The sequence below is a fragment of the Procambarus clarkii genome, chromosome 35 (assembly GCF_040958095.1).
Source record: "Procambarus clarkii isolate CNS0578487 chromosome 35, FALCON_Pclarkii_2.0, whole genome shotgun sequence".
Lineage (NCBI taxonomy): Eukaryota > Metazoa > Arthropoda > Malacostraca > Decapoda > Cambaridae > Procambarus > Procambarus clarkii.
In genome coordinates this window covers 10,734,335-10,751,037 of record NC_091184.1, presented here as the reverse complement: position 1 = coordinate 10,751,037, position 16,703 = coordinate 10,734,335, and the positions used below count along the sequence as shown (strand labels likewise).

At 40.3% G+C, this 16,703-nt stretch overlaps 1 protein-coding gene across 1 annotated transcript; it reads left to right on the top strand.

Moving 5' to 3' along the window:
• The first annotated feature begins 1,812 nt into the window (after positions 1-1,812).
• LOC138371319 (protein no-on-transient A-like) lies at positions 1,813-2,518 on the top strand. The gene is made up of 2 exons (XM_069336105.1): positions 1,813-2,298; positions 2,480-2,518. Exons 1-2 carry the CDS (start codon positions 1,813-1,815, stop codon positions 2,516-2,518), a joined length of 525 nt encoding a protein of 174 aa, XP_069192206.1.
• Positions 2,519-16,703: the final 14,185 nt, after the last annotated feature.

Below are 16,703 nucleotides of genomic sequence, written 5' to 3'. Positions count from 1 at the left end.
CTCACCTGAATGCACCAACATGTGCCTTATTATAGTTCCACGTTCTCTAAATTTTTTGCCACACTCGGCACATTGAAAAGGTCTCTGATCCGCATGCACCATCCTGTGAGTCTTCATATGTCCATGCAGACTGAATCTCTTACCACACTCAGGACACTCGTGAGGCTTGTCCCTTGAATGCACTAACATGTGAGTTTTTTTTTTTTTTTTTTTTTTTTTTTTTTTTTTTTTTTTTTTTTTTTTTTTTTTTTTTTTTTTTTTTTTTTTTTTTTTTTTTTTTTGAGATATATACAAGAGTTGTTACATTCTTGTACAGCCACTAGTACGCGTAGCGTTTCGGGCAAGTCCTTAATCCTATGGTCCCTGGAATACGATCCCCTGCCGCGAAGAATCGTTTTTTCATCCAAGTACACATTTTACTGTTGCGTTAAACAGAGGCTACAGTTAAGGAATTGCGCCCAGTAAATCCTCCCCGGCCAGGATACGAACCCATGACATAGCACTCGCGGAACGCCAGGCGAGTGTCTTACCACTACACCACGGAGACTGTATAAACATGTCTGTCTTCACATGTCCACGCGTACGGAATCTCTTCCCACACTCTGGACACTCATGAGGTTTGTCACCTGAATGCACTAACATGTGACGCTTCACATGTGAAGCACCGGTGAATACCTTCGGACACTGTGAACACTGGTGAGTCTTCATCTTCTTTATGACAGGTGTAGTTTGTGTGAAGGTTTTCTCCCCCGGATGTTGGGAGAAGCGTCAAGGCTTGAGTGTTGTTTCTTAGAGTTAGACTTGATGTGAGCACTTGGCGGTCAATGGTGGTGCTTCTTCTTTATGATAGATACAGTTTGTGTCAAGATTTTCCCTTATTGCTCGTGCTGGACCTCACATGCGGGCGCTACTAAAATGGCGGGGGTTGTTTACCCTCTCATCACCTAATTGTTTGGAGCAGGGAACTGAGCAAGGCGTACGAACCTGGCTCTGTAGACCTCCTACGTCCACATGTCAACTCCCCATATGTGTACGTTTCAAGACAGAATAAGGTAGTTGTGGGTGCTCTTCAGCAAGGAACAATAGGTGGTATAAAGTTCTCTCTTCAAGATAATCCATCGCGAAACAAGAAGATGGATGAATACCTAGTCTACAGATACCATCACGAGTATCCACTAGAGTGGGTCTATGAATTAGACGGGGTTCACAAAGCAAGAAGGTTGACCAAAAATGGTAAACCCACCAATCAAATAGTCATAGTCTGGAAGAAGCATGATCCGCCACCTAAAAAGTATTGGTTTGGTGGGGAGTTTGCGCCCCCCAGCACGTTCAGGGTGTGGGAGCCGAACCCTGTGGAATGTTACGAGTGCTGTGGCAGTGGCCACGTAGCTAAGCACTGTTGGTGCCCCACACCCAAGTGTGCTCTCTGTTCCGGTGATCACCCACTGAAGAACTGTCAGTATAAGCTTATACTGACAGTTCTTCAGTGGGTGAAAACATTATAATACCATAGCATTTACTATTATTTTTAAATTTTTACATAAATCTTAAAAAACTGTGTCATAAGAATATATGTTTTTAGTTATATCCTTTGGTTTTAAGAATGTCAGATATACGTATTTATGTCAAAAGTTACAGTATTACCTTTGTGGAACCATTTAAAAACGTCCACAAACGTTCTGTGTTTGCTGGGAGAAGACCAGAGAACAAAGAAAACTGGAACAGGGGCAACAGAACACTGTAACAGAAGCAGGGCAACAACCTGAAACTGTGACTCCAACTAAACCGCCGCTGAGGTGTTTCAGATGTGGTATGGAGGGAGTCACCATCTGGCACTCAGACTGTACCAAACGGCCAGCCTCCCTTGGCACAAGGAGGCAAGTGCCCGATACTCAACAAGTGTCTACTGATGCCGGCTCTAGTACTGTTGACCCACCCCATAACGGTGACAGTACCAGCAACGCCCCTGACAACACACAACAGTCTGAGATAACAGTTAAAGAACAGTTGGCAGCCTTGCAAGCGCAGGTAGCAGAACTGACTGGAATTATACAGACGCTACGTCAGGCTCCTCCACAAGAGATACAGCAGTCTTCATGCCGCTGTGTCACAGCCGTGACCCGCGCTGGTAAAGGTTCCTGTGGTGGTGGAGACGGCGGCGGCGGCAGCAGCGGCGGCGGCAGCAGCAGCAGCAGCAGCGGCAGCAGCAGCGGCGGCGGCGGCGGCAGCGGCGGCGGCGGCGGCAGCAGCGGCGGCAGAGAGGAGAGCGACAACAGAAGAGGCGGTGGACGCGACGTCGTCAGTCAACTCAGGGATGACAACAGTGATAGTGACACAGAAACATTAACTGGAAAAGGAAGTCGACCTGCATCAGAATATTTTAAAATGATTCATGTCCTTAAGGAACGCGCTCAAGCCAAGTACGAGAATGAAAAAGATAATATTCTGCGTGATAGTAATTATGCCCTACGACTTACAGAGAGCATTCACTCGCGGACCATCCCGAGTTACTCAGTGATCAAGAATCTGATGATGTCACCAGATGTTCCTGACGACACAAAACGCCAGGTTGGTGTGGCTCTTTACGTCGTAGAGTCACTTATTGACGCATTGTGTAAGTGGGACAAGGACAACAATGGGACCACCAGTCCCAGGGAGGAACAACACCAAGACGATGGCTGCTGTTGACACAAGGACCATTAGGTTTCTCAGTTGGAACATTCGTAGCATCAACAAAAGACTGAATGACCTAATTGCACATGTTACCAGTAACAACATAGATATAATTGCCATACAGGAGCCCTACACGTCCAACATGATAAACAAAACCCCACCAAAGATCAGAGGGTATGCATCCTATAATAACAGTAACGCCACAGGCCTATTAACATACGTCAGAAGTGATTTACCGCACATTCTTGTGAGCACGTCACACAATGTACACACACAGTACCATCACTTTCATGTACAAACTACAGCAGGCCACTTTTCATTCCTCAACGTATATGCCAGAAGCCAGAAACTCAATGTAACATTGTTCCCAGATCTAGACAATCATGGGACAATATACATGGGAGATTTTAATGCTAGACATATTACGCTGGGAGACATTACTAACAATGATAATGGATGCAAATTTATCAAATATGTTTAAGACAACAGATTAACCGTGTATACTACGGATACCCAAACTCATTTATTGGGAGGCAGACTTGATTATGTAATGGGTAGAAACCTTGTGCAGGATAGGATGGAATGTTCGTTGGTAAATCACTTAGTTAGTGATCACTATGCAGTTTCTGCTTCCTATGAGGTACAGTGTGATGTACCTAATAGGCATCAGAGACGGAAAATGAATATTCCATATGGCTTGCATGACCACTTTATTAATTGTATTTCAAAATGGTATCAAGATTACACAATAACGAATGTAGAAGCCTTCTCCAGAGATCTCGTTGATACGATTACTACCTACTATGACACGTGGGTGTGTTGGGGAACAGGTCGTAAGCCTAGCAGAAGTGGGCAACACCTACCACCACCCAAGTGGGTCCTTGAACCCGTATTTATTAAAGAACATGAACGAGTAAAGCAACTTGGAGATACGTACAAACGAACCAAAGCACAAGGTGACTTGCATGCATTTCTAGTTGCAAATAGAGAGATGAGAGACATGAGCAACGTCATACGTAATAAACATTGGGAAGAGTTTCTACAAAGTATAAATGAGCAAACAACACTTGTTGAAGTTTGGGAAAAGATACGTAAAATCTCTAGAAGCAGCCCAACCAAACCGCTGCACCACAGCCCACTAGAACAAGCAAACATCCTCCTTGATCAATGGGCACTAACATCGAGCTACGACTCACTCCCAATTAACATACAGCACAAACTTGATGACACACGCCCCAACAGACAACGAACCATCAATCTTGCCTGTACAGCTATCGACGTGTCGGACCTTAATGATGTAACTGAATGGGAATTAAATCATGCACTAAAGATGGGAAAATCAACTGCTCCTGGAGAGGATGGTATTACTTACAGTCTACTGAGATTAGTCTCACACGTACCAGGTAATCCATTATTAGTGTTGTACAGAATGAGTTTACGTGAAGGAGTATTACCTGATGCTTGGACAAAGAGTGTCATTGTTCCCATCCCCAAACCACACTCAGATAATTATAGACCCATATCTCTAACATCGTGTGTTTGCAAAGTGCTTGAACGTATTGTTCTTAACCGGCTCATGTATCGTATACAGGGGCACCTGTCACCCCAACTGTTTGGATTTATGCCTGGGCTCAGTACACAACACTGTTTTGCTGAGTACTTCGCACATATTGAAGCTTCCCCTCAAACAGTCTTCATCGACCTAGCAGCAGCTTTTGATACAGCAAACAGAGAAATCATACTGGAACAGCTTGCCGAGCTGGGAATACAAGGAAAATTACTGAAATGGATAAAGGGCTATTTGTCTAATCGAACAGCATATGTTTTGTTTAATGGTGTTAAAAGCACAGAGAGCAAACACTTTGAACTGGGAACTCCACAAGGAGGGGTCCTCAGCCCCTTGTTGTTCAACGTTCTGATGCATAAACTTATTAAAGATCTTCCAACTAATAATGAAGACACTGTCATTTGTTATGCTGATGATATATGTTTACAGGCTGCCTCCGAGCCTAGAATGCAAGTTCTGCTCGACGCTTTTGCTACTAGAGCTGAGGAATGTGGCCTCCTTATCTCTGTACAGAAAACTCGTGCCCTCATTCCATGTGGAATTCCACCACCCAATTATCATATAGATGGGCGAGCACTTGAGAACTGCGAGTCTTACAGATATCTTGGTGTCCCCATTAACGACCCTGGGTACCTTTCTTCTCTCAAGAGGAGACTTTGGGAGAGATTAAAGCCCTTGCGGGTCCTTGTTGGTGTCAATCATGGGCTCAACGTGAGACTTGCTAAAATGTTTTATGTATCATTTATACGCTCTGTGATTGACTACAATGCTCTACATCTCACACTGTATACTGACAAAGAGCTGAAATCTCTTGAAACCTTGCAAAATGAAGCTATGCGTCTCATCCTTGGGGCTCCAAAGTCCACGAGAATAGTTAATATGAGAGCAGAGTTAAAATTACCTACCATAAGTGAGAGAATTTTGTCTATTAGCACAGTTTTCGGCGTGAAGGCATTGAGTAGATCTAGACAACACATGAAGTTTCAAGCTAAACTTTCTAATATGCTACACTCACCTGAGGTCTATAGAAGAAGAACGAAATCTGATTATGTATATTGGTTCTACAAGGTAGCCAACTCCATCAAAATATTAAATATGTACCCAACTCAACTAATGATTAATCAGCCAACTACTCCATGGGATAACTGGGATCTATCAGTTGATTTTGTAAATGCGCCCAAGAAAGATAGTGTGCACACCACATTATTAAAACAGTTAACACTGAAAAGCATCACTGAAAGTACTCAGAGTATGGGTAACGATGTTTATCAGTGCTATACCGACGGCTCTGTAGAAGAAGGTGGACGATGTACCGGATGTGCATGTAACATATTTGAACAATCTTCTCTCGTACATACAGCAATGAAGCGCGTCAATGACTGGGCAAGTACAACTCAAACCGAACTTGCAGGCATATACCTTGCCACTGAATTTTTAAAAGACAAAGGCAGTGGACTTATATACTGTGACTCGCAGAGTGCACTCCTGGCACTGAATGCACATAGTAGTGACACCTAGAAAATAGTCAGTGATATTCGAATGAATGTTTTAGCTGCTAAAGAAAACAGATTTGAGATTAAATTCCTATGGATACCATCACATGTCGGCATCTCAAGGCATGACACTGTTGATATGCTTGCTAAGACAGCCTGCAGAAAACCAGTGGTAGAAATTGATATGGGTGTTTCATTAGCAGTGACAAAGAGAATACTTAAACAAATATCTAATGAAAATCTCACCGACCTAACAAATTCACAAAGACCTGAAAGTTGTAGCATTAAATATTATGATAGATATCGTGAGGAGACATTCACATATGTGACTAATAGAACAAGAACCCGGCAATGTGATGTTATAGTGGCCAGAATACGCCTGGGATATAGACGTATCTGGCAGCTTTCTCAAAACCCAAATGTCGAGTACACAATGTGTCAACTTTGTGAAAGAGAAAACATGCACTCTCTTGAACATTATATTGTAGAATGTCCCATACTGACTGACTTTCGTCCTCCTGGGCTAAGGTATGCTGAACTCTGTAGTTACTATATGAGTACTGGAACACTTGATGATATATTGGACTTGTATCCAAGATTGACCATGTAATATATCACTTATTCAATGTTATATTCAATATATCATTTATTCAATGTTATATGATGTAACTATATAACCTGAGCTTGTAAAAGCACCTTCATCACCTTCAGTGATTAAGTGCTTAATTGCACACTAGTTTCTTTATCAGCTATCTCACCCTGTCAGAGTAAATGAGACAGATGTATGTGAATGCATGTGTGTGTATATGTATGTATATGTATGGGTATAAAGTATATATGGAAGCTGATCAGAATTACATTTCACCTTTGTGAATGTACATTAATGACACTGTAAAAGTCACATCAAACACTTTATGTAGGGCATACGTAAATCTGTGTATCTATGTATTTACGTATGTAGGTTAGCTTAGCATTTTAAAAGCACCGAATCACCTTCTGTGGTTGAGTGTTCAATAAACCCTTGAACTCTATGTTTAACATTTCTCTAACCCTGTCCATGGAGGACAGAAGAAAATGTATATATGCTGGTTAGCATTGTAAATGTGTGGCCACGTTTGTGGTAGAAAATAATAAAAAAAAAAAAAAAAAAAAATCACCTAAGCGTTCCAATGTTTTGGTCTGGTTCCACATATCATTTTTCCAACCTTTTATTTTTGTTTATAGCTAGTCATTTAATATTAACACTTGTATTTATTCTCATGTTTTTGAATCAAAGAATGTACTTGGAATTGTTTCTTTAAACATAATGCCACACTATTATACTTTTTGAAGGAAACAGCTCTCTCACTGGGATACAAGATACTCCTTACATTGACAACAATAATTTTTTTGCCATTTCGGACACCAGTTTTGGACGTTTCGCTTATGTGTACGTGTTCAATATTAAATCGACTAGATAATGCTATTAATAATTAAATTATTATAAATTAAATAATTAAATTATTTATTATAAATAAATACTTAAAAAATGTATTATGTATGTTGTATTAAAAATTAAAAATACGGAGGTACACTATTTCACTCGGAGATATTTGAATAATACGAATTTTAATCTGAAAATATATTCATTTATTTACTTATTTATTTTTTTATTTATTTATATATATACAAGAAGGTACATTGGGTTTGTGAGAATACATTGGATAGTACAGTATTTACATTCTTGTAAAGCCACTAGTACGCACAGCGTTTCGGGCAGGTCCTTAATCTAGCAGATAATTTTAAGTAGGTAATTTCTATCAGAATTAATAAAATGATAAAGATACATTGCAAGAGAAAAATGAGATGAGAAAGCTTAGTAAGTATATTAAAGCACATTGTTATATTAAAGCTCTGATTGATTACATTGACAGCTTGATTAGTAATTTAAACAAGATTAATAGACACCATACAGCAGATTGACAGCACATATAAGACAGCAATGATCACAATGGTAAAGATGTTCAGATTGGGTACATAAAGATTGGGAGACTGGGTAGCAAAAGATACAGATAAACAAGATTTATAAACACCATACAACAGATCGGCAGCACATATAAGAAAACAGCAATGATCACAATGGTAAAGATGTTCAAATTGGGAACTTAAGGTTGGGAGATTGGGTAGCAATAGATTCAGTGCAATTTTAAGGCAAAAAGTGAAAAACTATGAAGATGAAATTAGGTACTTTTTAGTATTGATTTTGAATGATGTAAAAGTTGGACAGCTTTTCAATTCAGTAGGGAGTGAGTTCCATAAACTGGGTCCCTTTATTTGCATAGAGTGTTTACACAGATTAAGTTTAACTCTGGGGATATTTAGTTGATACTGTTTTCCAAGCTGGTGCTTAAGGCGTCAATGGTGTCCTGTTGTATCTTACGTGCTGGTGGGCCTATCACACAACTCAGTCTCCTCTCCAGAAGTTTTCTCTCATGTTGGGTTAGAGGGACTTTGGAAACGACAGTTTGCTTTAAACTTCCCTCCCTCTGGTGTTGTTCACGTTGTATCCGTTGTTTCTCTGATCTCCATCTCTCCACTCTCTGTCTCGGCCTCCTTCCTGCTGGTATCTGTTCATGCTGTTCCACCGTTCAGTTAGGTTGTTGTTCAGTGTTTGGCGCCTGTTGTCTCCGCCTCTGTCTCCGTTGTCGCTACTGTCCTTGTTCCCTTGGAAAAAATTCTAGTTCCTATTGTTGTTGTAGCCCCTGTTATTGTTGTTACCTCTGTTGTTATAGCCTTGGTAACGGTTTGGGGAGTGGTCTCTAATGTTACGGCCCCTGTTACTTAAGGATCAGTTTCTGTTTCCTCACAGGATTAATTGAATTCTATGACCAGGCAACAAAAATCAGGCAAGAAAGAGAGGGGTGGGCAGACTGCATATTTTTGGATACGCCAGAAAGCCTTTGACACAGTACCACATAAGCGACTAGTGCACAAGATGAAGATGCAGGCATGAGTGAAAGGGAAGGTACTCCACTGGATAAGGGAGTACCTAAGCAACAGAAGAAAGCGAGTCTCTGTAAGGAGGGGAGGTCTCGGAGTGGCGAAGCGTCACCAGTGGAGTCCCACAGGGATCAGTCCTTGGACCTATACTGTTTCTGGTATATGTCCTCAAAAATTAAGAGGAGCATTAAGACTGAAGAAGATCGCATAAGGCTTCAAGATGACCTAGACCAACTGGAAGAATGGTCCAATAAATGGCTACAAAAGTTCAACCCAAGTAAATGAATGGTGGTGAAACTAGGTCGAGGAAATAGGAGGTCAGATAGTGAATACCAAATGAGAGAGGAAGTCCTTCACGAAATAGACAGAGCGAAAGATCTAGGAGTTGCTATCACGCCAAACCTGTCTCCTGAAGCCCACATCAAAAGAATAATATCGGCGGCGCATGCGAGGCTGCCTAACATCAGAATTGCCTTCAGAAACCTATGTAAGAAATCCTTCAGTATCTTGTATACCACATATGTAAGGCCAATCCTGGAGTATGCGGCCCCAGCATGGAGCCCCATACTGGATTGCATTGTATGTAAGTATGTACCTTACCTGAATAAACATATTTATTTATTTATATTTATTGTCAAGCACAAGACGAAGCTGGAAAAAGTTTTTGAGGTATGCCACTAGTCTAGATCCAGAACTAAGTTGCATGAATTATGAGGAAAGGCTGCGTGAACTGCACCTCACGTCGCTGGAAGACAGAAGAGCTTGGTGAGACATGATCACCACATACAAAATTCTCAGGGGAATTGACAGGCTGGACAAGGACACATTATTTATCACAGGTGGTACATGCACAAGGGAACACAGGTGAAAGATGAGTACGCAACTGAGCCACAGACACAACAGAAAAAACTTTTCTAGTGTCAGAGTAGTTAGTAAATGGAGTGCACTAGGAAGTGATGTGGTGGAGGCTGTCTCCATGCAGTTTCAAATAAATATAAATAAATAAATAAATATGTTTATTCAGGTAAGGTACATACATACAAGTGATGTTACATTAATGGATTGATATATAGATAGAGCTAGTACATACAATGCCTAAAGCCACTATTACGCAATGCGTTTCGGGCAAGAAAAACATTAATATCTAGAACTTAATACTAATTGAGCATAAAGAATAAAAAGTGTTGAGAACAAATACAAATAAAGATAAAAAAAAAGGGGGAACATGACTGAAAAAGCAGCACAAATACAATAGGTTGACAAACAGTGTTGATTAAAAAAAAAAAAAAAAAAAAAAAACAGACATGGGTTGACAATAGAGGAGTGAGGTAGGTTACAGGGAATTTATTAGGTAGTGTTTAGTTTTTATCTTAAACTGGTTGAGAGAGGTACAGTCTTTAACATGGTTGGGAAGGTCATTCTACATTCTGGGCCCCTTGATTTGTAGAGCATTTCTAGTTTGATTAAGTCGTACTCTAGGAATATCAAAACTGTATTTATTTCTGGTGTGGTGCTCATGGGTTCTGTTACAACCTTCAATGAAGCTTTTGAGGTCAGGATTAGCATTACAGTTCAGCGTTTTATATATGTATAATACACAAGAGAGAATGTGCAGTGACTTAATATCTAACATATTCAGAGATTTGTGTAAGGGTACCGAGTGATGTCTGGGGCCAGAGTTGGATATTGTCCTAATAGCAGCTTTGTGTTGAGTAATTAGAGGACGTAAATGATTTTGGGTAGTAGAACCCCAAGCACAAATACCATAGTTGAGATATGGATAGATGAGGGAGTAATAGAGAGTCACCAGGGCAGGGCGGGGTACATAATATCTGATCTTAGAAAGAATGCCAACAGTTTTTGAAACTTTTTTTGATATATTTAGAATGTGTCCCTGGAAATTCAGCTTGTGATCAATGAGAACGCCAAGGAATTTTTCATCTAATTTGTGACAAATTTGGGTATTGTTTATTTTGAGATTTATTTGATTAGAGGATTTATTGCCAAACAGATTATAGAAAGTTTTGTCAATGTTAAGGGTGAGTTTGTTGGCAGTTAGCCAAAGATGGGCTTTATTTAGCTCAGTATTTACTGAGGCATTTAGAGCAAGGGGGTCAGGACTGGAGTAAATGAAGGTTGTGTCGTCAGCAAATAGAATAGGTTTGAGGTGTTGGGAGGCATTTGGAAGGTCATTAATGAAGATGAGAAAGAGGAGAGGGCCAAGTAGGGCCTGGAGGAACACCAATGTTGATGGGTAGGGTGGGAGAAATTGAATTGTTCACAGAAACATACTGGAGCCTGTCAGTAAGGTAAGATCTGAGGTACTGCAGGGAGTGACCTCTGACTCCATAATGATGTAATTTAAGAAGAAGGTTTTGGTGGTCGACAGTGTCAAAAGCCTTACGCAGGTCCACAAATAACCCAACAGGGAACTCATTTTTATCAAGAGCTGCATGAATTAAGTTAATCATACTAATAAGTGCATCGTTAGTGCTTTTTTTGGGTCTGAAGCCATATTGGCAAGAGCTAAGTATATTGTGCTTGGCTAGATAAGAGTAAATTAAGCTGCTTGTAGATTAGTTTTTCAAAAAAATTTGATAGACAAGTATTTTGACAAATAGACAAAATTTTGATAGACAAGTATAGACCCAGAACTAAACCTCCATCCACTATCTATGACAATCATCACTTTAATGATCAAAATTGCAGATATTTTACAGCACATGATGTAAACAATGTATTAACAGATAATCACAATATCTCTGTAATCAACTTGAACGTTAGATCCCTAGGTAAACACTTCGATGATGTTAGTGCCTTGATTGAAACTATTGACAACAAATTCTCTTTTATTAAACTTACTGAAACATGGTTGAAAGAGGATACTACTCAACTCTTTAACATGCCTAACTACTCGGCAATTCACAACTGTCGTCAAATTCAGAGAGGTGGTGGTACTGCTCTTTACTACCACCAAGAACTGACATGCTTAAAAGTAATAAGAACTAGAGACTGCTGTGGGGAGTATATCTTCGCCAGTTTCAGAGTCAAGGGTGCCGAGTCTGTCCTGTCTGTGGGTGCAGTCTATAGAATTTCTAACACTGATGTGTCTGAATTCAACTCAAACCTTAGAAATCTAATACTAGATAACAGACTGAACAAAAACCATTTAATTATTGCAGGGGACTTTAATATACGAGGTCCCTTGATTTGTAAAGCATTTCTAGTTTGACTAAGTCGTACTCTTGGAATATCAAATAGGTATTTGTTTCTGGTGTGTTGCTCATGGGATCTGTGCTCATGGTTTCTGGTGTGGTGCTCATGTGCACTTAGGATACCTATCCCGCACTAGGTGACAAAGGGGTTAATTATGTTGACTCATTGAGAGTGATAATAAGGTGAGACAAACCACATTGGGAGAGGAAAGTGTTGAGGTTATCCTCATTAGCAATTGTAAACATTTTACCTACTGAAGTCTTTCTCGCTTTAATCACGCCATCTCTAACGAAGCACTGATGAATCGCAGCTGGGTTTTGATGACGGATTTGACGCAGGCGGTGGAGGAGTTGCTGTCTTTTTCTAGTCAAGCACTCGTTGATGTAGATTCCCTGTCGTTGGGATGCAGCTGTCCGGACAAGATACGATTTCATGAACTGGGAAGCCAGCTTCAGGCGAATTTTCCGCTGGTTTTGTCCTGATGGATTCTTTTTGCCTACTCTGTAGGCAGCAATAATGTCTGTTTTGTTTAGAGTGACCTGCAATTCTTTTTTTAAGAGATCCTGAACAATTTTAATACTCTTTTCACCTTCGCTTTCCACTGGAATAGCTTGGGACGACACAACTACAGAGTCAAGCAGCTTTTGCTGATCTTCCTGCCTGCAGAAAGAATTCCTGCCTTCAGAGGAAAAGTTTAGAGGTTAGTGAGGGAGAATTAAGGGGTCTTGTTGCTCATATTAAGTCTTGGTATGATACTTATAAGCCAGTTCCGGCAGTATCATTTTATGAAGATCTAATTAAGGAGGTAGATGTATTTAATGCAATATTGAACCGGAAAACAGCTAGTATAAAAAAGCATCCCCCCCAGAAAAGAAAATTATACACATGACAAGATGCTTAAGGGGTGGACATTAACAATGAAGAGAGCTCACAGGTATTGGAATAGGATTGCTAGGACTGAGGAAGGGAAGAATGCTTTACTGGCAGTTGCTAGGCTGTGTGGGGAGAAGAGAAAGAAAATTAGGAGCAAGTATTGGCAGGAAATTGCAGAGAAAGTTGGGAGTAACAGAAACTTGAAGGAAATCTGCCAAGACGTAAATAAAGTACGGAGTAAAAAGCATAATTTTCTTGCATATCCTGACCCGCAAGGAATTGCAAATGGTCTCGTAAATAAATGGGCGGAAGCTGCCAAACTTAGTTCATTACCCGCTGTAACGAGAGAGTCATTAGATTCTTGGAAAGATCTAAGAAAGGATTTTATACTTATAGCAGGTAACAGTGGTGATGTCACTTGCACAGGTATTACCAGAGAAGAACTAATAACGGCGATTAAAGTTGGAAAATCTACCGCCCCCTGGGGAGGATGGAGTAACTTATGAAATACTTAATGAACTTGCCACTATGACGAAAAGCCCACTTTTAGACCTCTTTAATATTAGTTATAAAGAGGGCAATAATCCCAGTAAATGGAAAAAAGCTATGATCATCCCTATCCCTAAAGCCAATGGAGAGTACAGACCTGTGTCTTTAACCTCGTGTTTTTGTAAAATGATGGAGAGGATCATTTTAAATAGACTTTTATATATAATAGGTGATCAGCTGTCTAGTAACTTGTTCGGGTTCCTCAAAGGAAAAAGTACCTCTGATTGTATTATTAAATGTCTAGCTAATGGAAATGATTATTATAGAATTTTCATTGATTTACAAGGAGTTTTTGATAAAGCCAACAAAGAGGTTATTTTATATGAATTAGGTAGTCTTGGTGTTAAAGGGAAATTATTGCGCTGGATAGGGGATAATCTTTACGAAAGGAAGGCTCAGGTGTGGTATCAAGGTTGTATGTCAGGTGTGAGGTCTTTTGAACTCGGCACACCTCAGGGAGGAGTGTTGAGTCCCACCTTGTTTAATGTATTAATGAATAAGATAGCATCTGAGAGATACTCAAATGGGGTAACTCCGATCATATATGCCGATGATATTTTGTTTCAGGGCAAAGATATTTCAAAGGTTCAAACAGTGTTGGACAATTTCGGAAACCTGTGTCACCATATGGGATTGGTGGTTAATGAAAACAAAACTAAGTTTGAATGTAGAAGTCGGAGCCCCATTGTTTTGAAAATAAACGATAAAAATATAGAGAGAGTTAATATATATAAATATTTAGGCATATATGTTGGATATACCCATGAGAGTTTGGAAGCTGAGATGAACAGACTGTTGGGTCAATGTCGGAAGAGATTACAACCTCTGAAGGCCTTGGCATGCTGTGGAAAGGGAGTGGGAGTCCCTGTGCTACGAATGATGTACTTGAGTACTGTAAGATCTCTTATTGATTATGCTGCACCTGTCATTTCTTGTTTTGGTAAAGGTAGGATGGGCAAGTTGGAGAAGGTACAAAATGAAGCAATGAGAATTATCTTAGGATGCCCAAGAAATGCTATGATTGAGATAATGAGGATGGAGTTGAATCTGCAGAGTATTGGGGATAGAATTTCAGAGATAAATGTAGCCTCTGCCATTAGATTAATGAGAGGTGGGGGAGCTAATGCATTAATCCTCTCGGTTCAAAAGGTGGGAAGTAGTGAACAGTGTATGATGAAGAAGAGAGTATATATGAATAAATTATGTTATAATGTTATAAAGTATGATGTTATTACAGAGTGTATTGCTGTGCCCAAGAGAAAATTTACACCACCATGGGAGGATTGTAATGTAGATGTAGTAATTACTCCCTTGCATAAGAAAAAAAGTATGTATGAAATAGGAGAGCTGAGGGGTACATATGATTGTATAATTAGAAAACTGCCTACGGAAAACACTCTACATGTATATTGTGATGGGTCAGTAGCTAGGGATGGGAAGGCAGGATGTGGAGTCTTGATCAGGGAGTACACTGACATCGGCACTGTAGATACTGTTATTGGACGCCGCTTAACTGACAATGTCTCTTCAACGCAGGCAGAACTCCAAGGAGTATTAGCAGGATTACAGGAAGTAGTCAAATGTGGTAAAAATGCTTGCTTCTTTATTGACAGCAGAGGAGCGTTAGAGTCTTTAAATAGCAGACGCCCAGTATATCAGAATATTGTGATAGAGTGTAGAGAGAATGTTAAGAGACTAGAAAAAACTGGGTATAAAGTAAGATTCATGTGGATCCCTTCACATGTGGGAATACTGTTGAATGAGGTAGTTGATGACATAGCGAAGAGAGCCACTGAAAAAACTCTTGTTGATGTTGTATGTCAGTTAACCTTGAAACAAATAAAAACAAGACTCAAGGTGATTCAGGAGGGTGAAGAAATGATAAAGAGAATGGCAATGGTGGACAGTAGTAACACACTTAAGAATTATTCAATAATAAATACAAATTCGTCCTTCACTTATGGTAAAGGAAAGTCTACTTGGAAGGATTCAATTTACATGAGATTACGATTAGGATATAAATATATCTGGCAATACGGTGTTGATGTCAGTGAAAAAGATAAGGAGTGTAAATTATGTAGTATGCCGTACGCCCACAACTTAGAACATTATGTATTAGAGTGTCACCTTATTGAAAAATATAGAAATAAGGAAATAAATAGTGTACCGCATCAAATTGTTTGGATGTGTGATAATGGTATAATAGACAGTATACTTAGGAGCTACAAGAATTTTGCCCCAAGAATGTAACAATTATATGCTGTACTTGCTGTATGCAATGTTAAATGGGATTCTTGTACTGTTATATGTCTATTTGTAATCACTGAATTTGTGCGCCCCTTGAGGGACTTGAAGTAGAGGGGGGTAGAAATAGCCTAAGCTACTCTATCCCTTTGAGATGTATTTATTGCTTATCTCAATAAACATACTTGAACTTAGACGCACAACGATGTCTCGTGACGGAGGTAGCTGCAGAAAGGCGTTGAGGTGGGTGGCGTGTTGACAGAACAAGTGGCTCCCAATCTTCAGTCACCATGGTTCACTTCATCTCAGGCGGGTCTTGATGACACCAGACTACTAGACCGTAAACACCATGCGTGTATACCCTCGTACAGTTAACCTCGGGCCGAGGGAGGCTGTGGCCCGCTTTTATGGCGAGTAGACTGTACTCTGTAGGGAGCCCGTGTCGTTCATCTAGTGTCCGCCTCGTTCCGCTTGCGTTACAATAGACGACGTAACCATGGATCCAACGACGAGAATAATTAGTACTGCTACATGCTGGCTCCCTCTTCGATTTTTCCACAATTACTTCCGATCTGCTTGCAGTCTTGACGACGCAGCTGGTGGGTGGTGAGGACGTCGAGACAACCACCCACGATGGTGTAAAACGTTGACATCTGGTGACTGCATCCTTGTAGACAGCATACTGAGCCAAGACAACCTCGTTAGTGACGTGAGGTGTCGGCTGGGTGACTGGTGTATTGTCACTAACCCTAAATAACCATGTGATTAGTTACTGGGTCTGGTCGGGGAGGACTTTGTGTAACGTGTCTCCCCCTTGATCTTCTCAGATAGGGTTCACGTGTGGCTGAGACAACTGGGCAGGTGTACAAATCAGACCTGGGAAAAGACAGACAAGAACATGGCGGAAGCATGGATATAACTCTGGGTTTGTTGGAAGTTGGAAACCCCAGAGCAAGGTAAAGTCTGCTATCTGAGTTAAGTACAGTTAAGAAATCCACATCATTATTGCCTCTACAGGAAAATCTAATGAATTCTAAATGATACTAACTAAGGGAGTTACTTTAACCTTTACTATACAGTGCGAGATCTTGTTACCATGGGGTGACGAG